The sequence below is a fragment of the Phocoena phocoena genome, chromosome 5 (genome assembly GCF_963924675.1).
Source record: "Phocoena phocoena chromosome 5, mPhoPho1.1, whole genome shotgun sequence".
NCBI lineage: Eukaryota > Metazoa > Chordata > Mammalia > Artiodactyla > Phocoenidae > Phocoena > Phocoena phocoena.
Window position 1 is genome coordinate 31,869,036 of NC_089223.1, and position 12,337 is coordinate 31,881,372.

At 36.0% G+C, this 12,337-nt stretch overlaps 1 protein-coding gene across 7 annotated transcripts in view; it reads left to right on the forward strand.

Moving 5' to 3' along the window:
* ARFIP1 (ADP ribosylation factor interacting protein 1) overlaps positions 1-12,337 on the forward strand; it is a 130,071-nt gene that overhangs the window by 39,737 nt on the left and 77,997 nt on the right. For 5 of the 7 annotated variants that reach the window (XM_065877105.1, XM_065877101.1, XM_065877106.1 and 2 more), the window contains exon 1: positions 9,351-9,443. In XM_065877105.1, the coding sequence (XP_065733177.1) occupies positions 9,351-9,443 (93 nt within the window). Of the gene's footprint in view, positions 1-9,341; positions 9,444-12,337 lie in introns of those variants that run through there. The other 2 variants (XM_065877102.1, XM_065877103.1) reach the window with 1 other exon arrangement.

Below are 12,337 nucleotides of genomic sequence, written 5' to 3' on the forward strand. Positions count from 1 at the left end.
TACTTGCTAACACTTGGTTTTGTCAGTCTTTCTAAATTTGGCCATTCTAATGGGTGTACGATAGTATCTGATTTGTGGCTTTAATCTGCGTGACAAGTTGAACTGAATGACTTGTAGATCCTCCCTGATACTAAAGTTTTATGTTTGGTTGTTTGTTTAAAGAGTCTAGTGCCTGCTTATAGCAGTGGTTCTCAATTAGCTACATGTTGGAATCACCTGGTGAACTTTTAAAACTTTAAGTTCCCCAGGTAGTTCTAAGATTCAGAGAGGGTTGAAAATCATTGGCATTTATGGATGAAACAGTCTGTGCCTCTCAGGACTTTGCTCTACCCTTTGGTGAGTGACATGTTCGTCTTTCTCCTTGCCCAAGCCAAAAATTGGGTAGGGGGCAGGGAGGGGGCATGGGTTATCCTACATTCCTCCCCCTTCTTGATCCCCCACAATCTAGTCACTCTGTCTCTTACTTTACCTCCTAAAGAACTCTTGAATCTACCTTTTTCCATTCCCACAACCTTAATTTAGATCTTTATTATTTCTTACTTGGACTGTAAAATACCTCCTAAATAGTTCTACTTCTAATCTTTCCTTCTTTCCCTTCAGTCTAACCTCCTACCAGACTGTCCTCTAAAATAAATTGATCAGATTCTTCTGCTTCTTTCTCCCTTACCCCTTTTAGGAGAAGTCCACACTTCTTGGTCTGGCATTTATAAAGTCCATCATGATAGTCTCCTGCATACTTTTCTAGCCTCTTTTGTTATTTTTATTTTTCAAACTTTAAATTTTGATAAAATTTCATACAGAGAACTTAAACTCTTTACCCAGATTCACCAGTCATTGTTTTGTCCCATTTACTTTAATGTTTTCTCTTTATATATATATATATATATATATATATATATATATATATATATATAGTTTCTACTCTTTTCAACCATTTGAGAGTGATTTGCAGACATCATGTCCCTTTATTCCTAAGAACAAGGACTTTTTCTTATATAATCTCAGTACTTTTATCAAAATTAGAAAATTATTTAGGAAATTGATACAGTATCCACAGTTGTTCCAGTAATATCCTTTATAGCTATTTTTTTCCTATTTTGTGATCCAGTCCATATTGTATATTGTATTTAGCTGGCATTTATCTTGTCTCCTTTTATCTGCAGCAGTTCATCTACTTTTATTTTTCATGAGCTTAAGCTTTTTGAAGTATGCGAGCCAGTTTTTCTACTGCCTACCATCTATTTCCTTGATTTTTGGCCTTTATTACTATTTCCTTCCTGTGTCTTCTGGTTTAATTTGCTCTTTTTCTGTTTTCTTAAGGTACAATCTTAGATTGTTGGTTTAAGATCTTCCTTCTATTCAAATATAAGCATTTAAAGCTATAAATTTCTCTGTAAGCTTTGCTTTAGGTGCATCGCACAAATATTGCTATGTTATGTTTTCATTATCATTCAGTTTAAAATATTTTCTTTCTCTTGTGGTTTCTTCCTTTTCACATTAATTTTTTAGATGTGTTATTTAATTTCCAAATTTTGGGGGTTTCCTTCATATCTCTATGTTGACTGTAATGAAATTCCACTGTGGTCATAGAGCATTCTCTATATGATTTCACTCTTTTAAAATTTGAGTCTTATTTTATGGCACCAAATATGACTTGTTTTGCTAAATACATCATGTTTGTGTGAAAATAATATGTATTCTGTCATTATTAAGTTTCCTATTCCATAAATATTAGTCAGGGTGGCTGATGGTGTTCAGATCTTCTATGTCTATGCCAGTTTTCTTTGTCTAGTTGCTCTTTCAGTTGCTGTAAGAGTGGTGGTAAAGTCTCCAAAGATGATTGTGGAGTTGTCTGTTTTTCCTTTTAATTCAGTCAATGTTTGTTTCATTTATTTTGAAGCTCTATTATTGGAACCAACATACACATTTATGTTTGTTACATATTCCTGATGAATTGATCATTTTATCGTTATGAAACACCTCTATCTTTGGTAATACTTTAAAAAACCCTATTTTATCAGATATTAGTAAAACCATGCCAACTTTCTTATGCCTACTCTTTGCGTGGTGTATCTTTCTCCATCCATTTATTTTCCATCTATTTATACCTTTGGCTTTAAAGTGCATCTCTCATAGATAGAAGATAGTAGGGTCATTTAAAAAAAATATACAGGTAATTCCCTGATGGTCCAGCAGTTAGGACTTTGCACTTTCATTGCTGAGGGCCGAGGTTCAATCCCTGGTTGGGGAACTAAGATACCGCAAGATGTGTGGCATGGCCAAAAAAAATAATAATAATAAAAATTCCACTCTGACAATCTCTGCCTTTTAACTAAAATGTTTAGTCCAATAATATTTAATGCCATTATTGATGTGGTTGATTTTGTATCTACCCTCTTAGTTTCTTTGTTTTTTACTTCTTTCCTCTGTATTTTTTCTCTCCTCTTTTCCTGCCTTTTTATTTATTATCTGAATATTTTAAAGAATTTCACTTTTATTTTCCTGATAATTTTTTAGTTACACTTCTTTGCATTATACTTCTAGTGGTTGCCATGATTATAGAATATATATTAAACTTTTCATATTTCACTTATAATTAATAATGTACTGCTTTTCTCTTAAAACATAGAAATTTTGTATCCTTTTAGGTCCATATTTCCCTTACCTCCCCCTTTGTTCTTTAATACAGTTGTTTTATATATATTACATCTAGATACATTGTAAACCACAGAAATGATGTTCTAACATTTGCTTTAAGCAGTTTTATGGTTTATAAAGGATTGAGATGAAAAGGCAAAAAGAAAAAAAATGGTTTTTGCATTTACGCGGGGACTTATCATTTCATTTCCTTCTCATTCTTTTCTGAACATCTATTTTTTCTGTCTGGTTTTATTTCCCTTCAGCCTGAGAACTTCCTTTAGCATTTCTTGTAGTTCAGGTTTGCTGGTGATGAATTCTCTTAGTTTTATCTGAAAATATCCTTAATATCCTCTCTAATTCTTAAAGGATATTTTCACTGGATATGGAATTCTAGGTGGACAGTTTTCTTCTTTTTACCATGGTGTCCTACTCTCTTCTGGCCTTTACAGTTTCTGATGAGAAATCAGACGTTAGTTGGATTGTTGTTCTCTGATAGTAATTTTTTTTTTCTCTCTTGCTGCTTTTGAGGTTACCCTTTTCTCTCTCCTTTTCTTCTGGTATTTTACTTACACATAAATTGGAATATTTAATATTTTCTTACAGGTCTGTGAAGCTCTTTTTCTTTCGTCTTTTTTTCTCTCTGTTCTTTACCTTGGATAGTTTATATTGATTTAATTTAGTTTTATTTTACTCTTTCCTGTCATCTTCATTTGGCTAGGTCCGTCTAGTGAATATCTTCTTTGAAAAATTGTAGTTTTCAATTCTAGAATCCATTTGCTTCATTTTTACTATGCTGAGATTTCCTGTTATTTTTCACTGATATTTTTGATTCACTGAAAATATTTTGTTTTACTTAATTGAAGGTATTATAATAGTGTCTTTTAAATCCTTATCTGTTAGTTCCAATCTCTTGTTCATCTCAGAGCCAGACTAAATTGATTTTCTTTTCCCTTGGGAATTCTGTTTCATTTTCTTGGTTCATTATATACCCGATAATTTTGGATTGTATCCTGAATGTTTTGAACATTGAGATGTGAAGATCCTGGATTCTGTTATTTTTCTCCAATGAGTATTGCTTCCTTTGTTTTGGCCGATAATTTTCTTGGCTGGACTTGCATTACAAACTGTTTCTTGGGTGGCAGCTCTGGTCTCAATTCAGGTCTTTTGGCTTTAGGTGAGCTCAGTCGAGTCTGTTCTGTGCAGGTACCTTGAGGGGTTAGAGATGTGAGTAGACAGAGTTTGGGAATCCCCTTTCTGGATCTTTCCTTTTCAGGATTCCCCTATACCTTTTACTTTTGTGAGCTTAACTTTTCCCCATCTCAGGACTAGTTTTCCCCTGGATGCTCTGGCAGCTACCGGGCGCACAGCATAGATAGGATTTAGTTTTAGGCTAAAAGCCAAGGAGATGGAAACTTGCTTGCATAGCTCCCTATCTCCCCTCCTCCAAGCAAGCATGTGCTCTCCACCAGAGTCTCTTTACTCTCCAGTGGTTTCAATTAATTGCTTTTTAAATTGTGTTCAGCTTTTACAGTTGTTTTCTGTGCAGGGTTGGGGAGGTTTAGTATAGGGGCTTAGTCCATTAGTTCCAGAAGCAGAAACCTGTCCTCGGAAGCCTCCTGTTGTGGTTTTCCTCCTACCCTGCTTGCCATCCCTTATAAGTTTCCTTTGCTAGTTCCTCCCATGTCCAAATATTGGGGTGTCTACAAACCTCTCTTTTCTATCTACATCAACTTTCTAGATCAGAGGTCAAGCCAAATCCATGCCTAGTCATTTATGTATTGCCTGTGTCTGCTTTTGGGCTATAACAGCAGAGTTGAGTAGTTATAACAGAGACCTTACAGCTCACAGAGCCTAAAATGTTTGCTATTTGGCCCTTTATAGAAAATGTTTGTTGACCCCTGTTCTAGGTGATCTTATCCAATCCAAGGGATTTTAATGTCATCTACACACTGATGACTTCTAAATTTCTTATCCCCAGCTTCAAGCTTTCTTCTGGACTCAGGCTCATATATCCAAGAGTCTAGTAACCTTATCCACATAAACCTTAATATGTCCTACACTAAACTTTAGCTATTTTCTCTATGTTGTGCTCCACCCCAAGTCTTGCCCAGATCTATTAACAGCAATTTCACCTTTCCAGCTGTTCAGGCCAAAAACCTCTGTAGTTGTCCTTCACCTCTCTTTTTCCCATCTTTCACGTCTGTCTGTAAGGAATTCCAATTGGTTCTACCTTCAGAATATGCCTAGAATCTAACCACTTCTTACCTCCTCAGCCACTGTCACCTTACTCCAAGCTACCATTATCTCTTGCTTAGATTATTCCATTAAATTGTTCTTCTTGCTTCTGCCTTTGCTCACTTATAGTTTAATGCAACACAGCAGGAAAAAAGTGATTCTTTTTAAACATAAGTCAGGTCATTTCACTCTTACGTTCAAACCTTCAAGTGGCTTCTCATTTCACTAAGAATAAAATCCAAAGTTCTTATTATGGTCTTTAAAGCTGCACATGTTCTTGCCCTTCGCTGCCTCTCTGACATTTCCTTCTGTTCTCCTCTGGCCCGCAAGGTGCATGGCCTTCTTCTTGTTCCTCGAAAAGCTGAGCATGTTCCCACTTCCTCGTCTTTGTATTTACTATTTCTTCTGCCTGGGATTCTGGACTCCCGGATATCTTTATGGCTCACTCCCTCACTTTATTCAGTTCTCACAAAAATATGATACCTCTTCTGAGGTTTTCCCTGACTACCTTATTTAAAGCAGCACATTCGTGAACACATGCCCATTAGCATTTATGACTGTATAACATGTGTATTTATTTATTTGTTTTCCCCAACTAGGATATGAGCTCTTTGAGGGTAGGGAGTTTGGTCTGTTTTGTTCACCACTCTACCCTGAGTATCTGATTGTGCCTGGCACATGAGAGAGCTCAATAAATTAGTAGAACCGATGAATGTATGAAAGAATAATCACCATTCTACCCAAATTGCTTTAGTTGCAGTTTCTAGAATATACTAGACTCTTTCTATTCTGCTCCTGTTATTCCTTCTATTTAGAATCTCTCCTTTACTGTGTCCCCATCTGTCATCCTATAAGATTCAGCTTAAATATCACCTCTGATTAAGTCTTCCCTCTGAGTGCTCACCACACTGTACTGTAATTATTTTTTACCAATACTTCTAGTTCCTAGAAGCCTAAGATCTGATTTCTGTTTCTATTTCATCCCATGCATATTGCCTAGAAGATAGTAAATACCTGTTGAATCACCAGCTATTTTTAGGAGGAAGAAAGTAAGAGCATATTTTACAATTTGGAAGAGTGATGATTATTTAGATAGCTAGATCTTAATCTTCCTGATTGGATTAGAGACCAAATACCTAGTGTCTGTACCTCTCTTAACCACAAGGAGCAGAAACTTAACTCCAGTAGCCTCAAGTAAGCTGGGTATATTGTAAGGAGGCAGTGGCAGTGAGCAAAGTAGGGATCTCAAAAGAAGCCAAGATGCTGAGACCCTTCAATGGAAAAAAGAAAGTCTCTTCAACAAATGGCGCTGGGAAAACTGGATATCAACATGCAAGTTGGACCCTGTCTTATACCATACACAAAACCAGCTCCAGAATGTATCTAAGACCTATAAGTATAAAACTCTTAGAAGAAAAGCTTATGATAGTGGATTTGGCAAAGATTTCCTGAATATGACATCAAAAGCACTGGCAACAAAAGTAAAAATAGACAAATTGGGGGCTTCCCTGGTGGCGCAGTGGTTGAGAGTCCACCTGCCGATGCAGGGGACTCGGGTTCGTGCCCCGGTCCGGGAAGATCCCACATGCCGCGGAGCGGCTGGGCCGTGAGCCATGGCCGCTGGGCCTGCGCGTCTAGAGCCTGTGCTCCGCGGCGGGAGAGGCCACGGCAGTGGGAGGCCCGCGTACCGCAAAAAAAAAAAAAAAAGGAACTTTTGACATATGTCCAACATGGATGAATCTTGAGGACATTATGTAAAGTGAGATAAGCCAGTCATAAAAAGTCAAATACTATATGATTCCATTGGTATGAGGTATTCAGAACAGTCAAATTCATAGAAATAAAAAGTAGAATGATGCTTGCCAAGGGCTCTGGGGGAGTGGGGGAGGGGAATGGAGAGTTGTTTAATGGGTGTAGAGTTTCAGTTTTGCAAGATGAAGAAGTTCTGGAGATTGCACAGCATTGAGAATACTATACATAACACTACTGAACTATACATTTAGAAATGGTTAAGATGGTAGATTTTACGTTACACTTTTTTACCATAATAAAAAAAACAGAAGATTTTCATAAGGTTATAATTTAGAAACAGAGGAAGATCTAGATACAGATAACACTTTGTCAACAAACTGACGAGTTTGATAACACTTGTCAAGTAGAGTTTGTGAATTTTTAAGCTGTGACTTTTCATCAAAATAATTCTACTCTTTGCTCTTCTTGTGCTTTCATTTGTCTTCCCAGTACCCTAGTTGACTGATTCACTCAGCATCCCCAACTCAAACCTTCTGAAAGAGTCTGGATTAGCTCAGGAAATTCCTCTTTCCTCTGTCGGGCAGTGGTTTTCTAACCCGGCCTTATCTTGAAACCTGTAGCTTGCGAGGCCTTGTGTCAGGGGTTCTTCTTTGGTTCAATCAGGAGCCACCCCTTAATTGGGGACTGTGAAAGAGACAGTTTGTCTTAGTAGAGATCAGTGAAAGTCTGTAAATATATGCATAAAAGTAACCAGATATAATTTAAGACATTTCAAATCCTTTTAAAGTAGATACTGCTTTAGAATAATAATAAGGAAGATATAGTGGATGCTATGGTGAGGGGCTCAGTTACCTCCTTTAGGACCAGGGCTGTCCTTCCAGGAGTGATGCCTGCTGAGGGCTCATAGCTGAGTCTCCCCAGGAATTGCCTCTGCCAAAGAGTACTGCCTTGTGCACGATTATACCCCTATCCAGGGGATAGCCTGCATCTAATAACCAGGGGTAGGGATGCGGGGGTACAAAGGCCTGGCCCCCTTCCCTTAATTTGGAACAACTTTAAAGAGCCATCTCAGCTTCAGTGCTCCATATACGATTGGCCAAGGCCTATGATGTAACAACAGCATTGCAGCTCTGTCCAGTCTTACTACCTTCACTCACTGCATTCAAAGACCCTTCCCCCAGAATCCAATCTAAAGCAGAGAAGTTTTTGTTTTCCCCTCTTGAACTTTTGAAATCTTCTCTCTGAATTTTTTTTTTTAATTTTCAAGTCTTACATGAGATGTTCAGTTTATTAATTCCCTCACTAGTTTCAAGCCTGTGGTAAGGTGAACTGTGAAATACGGCATTTTTTAAACCAGTATTTTTTTAATAAGATATTTAGGAATGCAAGGAAATAACTGAGTTTTCTGGGAAATGTTTTAAGTGATATTAACAGGATTTTGCCTTATTATAAAAGTTCTCTTTTCATTGGCTTAACCAAGTTCAGTTTGATATTTTAGTCTTTTATTAAAACTGTCTCCATATAATTAAAGTACACTGATTTTGAGATACTTGGTAATTCACTTTTTTTGTTTTGCTATTTCGACATTTCCCCTTGGTTTGTTTTACTGCAGTGATATCCATAAGAAGTAACGCATGTGTGAGTATATGCTCAATGGGTGGGACAAGGGAGAGAGTGAGGGTGGAACATAATGATCATTTTAACACCTTCATAACTACAAATCAGACTTTTGATGTAGCTCGTATCCTTTCCATTCAGTAAACATTTATTGAGAACCCTGGGCTAATCTCTAATGATACAGAGATGTCTATGACTGTCTCTGTCCTCAAGGACCTGACTTTACTGAAAGGGAATGTATTAATTTATTTGCTTAGATTTGTATTCTGTTGCCCTGGGAATACAAAGATGTAGAGGTAGTCTATGAAATTTTGTGTCAGACATTAGAAACATTAATATGTATAAAGTTTGTCATGGTAAAGAAAAAGAGGTTTGTATAAGGAGTAGAAGTGTAATATAAATGTGGATCTATGGGAAGCAGAACATTTCTAGAGCTGCCAGGAAATAGAAATGTGGCATAGGAAGACCGTAGGATTTATCCGATCTACAACTATTCCAAAAGGTTTGGTTTTAGAGGATCCAAAAGGAAGAGGGGCAGATACTTACTGTTCTAGGTATTTACTGAAGAGTCCAGTCAGTCTCCCAAACTGAGGCAGTGGTACTTTCCCCCAGAGCAGTGCCTATCTCATCTTTTTTTTTTTTAATATTCTCTAGAACTAGTAGAGTGTCTTGCACATAACAAGTTTCACTAAATATTGGTTAAATTTGTCTATACCAGTGTTTTTCAAAGTGTGGTCTGTAGATCCAAGAATCTTTCAGGCAGCCTGTAAAGTCAAAACTATTTTCAATCATACTAAGACATAATTTGCATTTTTTGATTTTTGTGTCATTTGTACTATTTACAAGGTAAGGATATTGCCCCCTGGTACCTACAATACGATCAAGAAATCTAAGTTGAATGCAGTTTTAAAGGCCAGATGTGTTTTTTATTATATTAGTATCATGTTTATTTCATAAGGATTAGGTAGGTTGTAATTATTTTTAAAAAGGGCTATAATGATGGCTTTTAAGTGCCATAAACATGAATATAGTCTTTTGAATGTTTGCCTTTTATGATTTGGTGTTATTTATAACTATTTCTTTCCTCCTTTTTTTAGGAGTCTACTATGGCTCAAGAATCTCCAAAAAATTCAGCAGCAGAAATTCCAGTGACTAGTAATGGAGAAGTTGATGACTCTCATGAACATGGCTTTAATAGGGTAAGAACACTTTTCTGTCTCTTAATACAGAGAATCATGATAAGCCCTTAAAGCTGAGACAAAAGTAATAGAGTTTAATATAGGAATATGTTCTTAGATAGGCTGAAATGCCAGGAATCCACTGTTATTATGGAGGGATGACTAGGTGGGTCGTGTTAGTGATTTGTCAAGAATAAGCTCCAGGCCAGTAAAGCATTTAGGCTTTGATGTTACTATCTGCAGTTTTATTACATGACCAGAACAAGAGTATATCTGATGATTTTGGCATATAACTTTAAGAAAATGACTTCATTTTACTTGTGATAAGAAAAAATATTAACTATAGATCATCCTTTAAAAAACTGGTACTATCTTATCGCTTTTCTTAGTACATAATTCCGTAGTACATAATTCCTAAGTAGGCTTCTCTTGACTTGGCCGTTACTTTCTAAAATGGCATATTTGACTCAGTGGAAAATGAAACTCGGGGTGTGTTTTGATCTGCTCTGGATTTGAAATTGACATTTAATGCATTTTAATGGAAGCATCATGGGTTTAGAGATAATGTGGGTTCAAATTTCAGCTGTGCTATTCCTAGCAGTGTAACCTTGGGCAGATATTTACTTAATCTCTTCTAGTTGTGGTTTTCTAATCTCTCTAAATGAGATCTTATTTTCATGGGGATATTAATATTAAATGAGATTAAAATAAGTTATATGCCTAATATAGTCCTAGAAATGATAATGATGGTTATCATTTCTGGAGATACTTGAATTAAACATCCCTTTTTATGACATTTGATACATGTGTACAACTTTAAATAACTTTAAAAATATAGTTTCATATTCTTGAAAAGGTATTGGTTGAAAGATACTTGAATTATTTTACAGCTTAAATAGGACTCTTTTTACTTCATATGTTTTAAGAATAAAATTCTTTATTTTAGTTTAACAGAAGGTGATATTTTAGATCAGGATTTCTCATTCTCAGCATTATCTACATTTTGGGCCAGGTAAATTCCTTAGTGGAGGGTTGGCCTGTGCATGTAAGGTGGTTAGCTGGATCCCTGGCCTCCTCCTAGTAGATGCCAGTAGCACCCTCCAGTTGTGACAAGCAAAAATGTTTCCAGATGTTGCCAAATGTCAAGGGTAGGGAAAAACTTGCCTCTGGTTGAAAACTACTGTTTTAGATAGATCATTTTAATGGAGTTTTAGAAAATTCCACTGAATTTCACTTATTTTTGTCTCAGTAGTCCTTTGGAAGAAACAAATGTTTTCAAGCTTGGGATATGTTTATTTTAATTGCAAGTGTTTTAACTCGGTTTCTAGGCATCCATGGCCCAATATACGGTGACTGACAGAAGAAAGACTTAAATTCTGAACACTCAAAGGAAATTTTCACTTTCTGGTATTTGAAAACACTAAGACACACTTGGATATTAAGGAGACTCAAGTTACCATCATTAGACAGTCTACCAATTACTTTATAAACTTCTATTAATTCAAATAATTTGTTATACCAGGATTTTAGTTAATGATTGCTTCATCTTATTTTTGGTAACAGTTCCTTTTTGTGAATTTATTCTGCAAACATTTATTGAGTGTCTGTTGTATACCAGGCATTGGGGATATCATCACAACAAAAATGACAGAAATACCTGCCACCAGGGAGTTGATACTCTAATAGTGTAATGAAACCTTTGAGAAAAATGCAACACATACAAAATGCTGCATTATTTTGGGGATTTGCCTGTTCTTTTTTTTTTTTTTTTTTGAGCTATAGCTATACATAGTAAAAAGCACAAATGTTAAGTGTAAAGCTCAACAGAACCACTACCCACATCAAGAAGTAGAACATTTCGAGGTCCTGCCTTACCTAGCTCCCTCTTGCCCTCTTGTAAGCAATATACCTCCCTCCCTTCCAGGATAATTACTGCTATAATTCTGTTGTCATTGATTGCTTTTGACTCTTCCTGAACTGCATATAAATGGAATCATACAGTGTGTACTCTTTTCTGACTGGCTTTCACTCAACATTATGTCTATAATATTGTTGTTGTTGCTTTGGCAGTATTTAATTCTTTTTCATTGTAATATAGTTTTCCATTGTGTCAATACACCACGATTTGTATATCCATTCTTCAGTTTGGATACCTAGGTTGTTTCCAGCCTGTGCCAATTATGAATAAAGCTGCTGTGACCATTCTTATACAGGTCTTTTGGTGTACGTAATCACCTATTTCTGTTGAGTGTATACCCTGAGTGAAATTGCCAAGTCATGGTGATGTTTGGGTTTGGTAGATATTGTCACCTAGTTTGCCGAGTGATCAAACCAGCTGACAATCCTGACAGCAGTGAATAAGTATTGTAGTTATTCCACATCATTACCAATTTTTGGTATTGTCATACTTTTAAATTTTAGCCATTCTGGTGGAATCATAATGGTTATCTTATTGTGGTTTTAACATGCATCTCCCTGATGACTAATGATGTTGAGCGTATTTTCAGATTATTATTATTGACTATTTGAATATTATCTTTTATGAAGTATCTTTTCAAGTGCTTTGCCCATTTTTCTATTAAGTATATGCCTTTTTCTAATTCATTTGTAGGAGTTCTTTATATGTTCTGAGTATAAGTCATTTGTATGGATGTGTGTATTGCAGATGTTTACCTCCAGTCTGTAACTTGCTTTTGTACTCTATTAATGGTATCTTTAGATGAGCAAAAGTTAATTTTAATGAAGTCCAATTTATTAGTGTTTCTTTCCCTTTAATGATTTTTGTGACCCTTCTAAGAAATCTTTGCCTATCCCAGTATCATGAAGATACTCTATCCTCTTCTAAAAGTTTTACTGTTTTACTTCTTACACATAGGTCTGTGATTCATCTTGAATTTTGTGTATGGCATGATGTA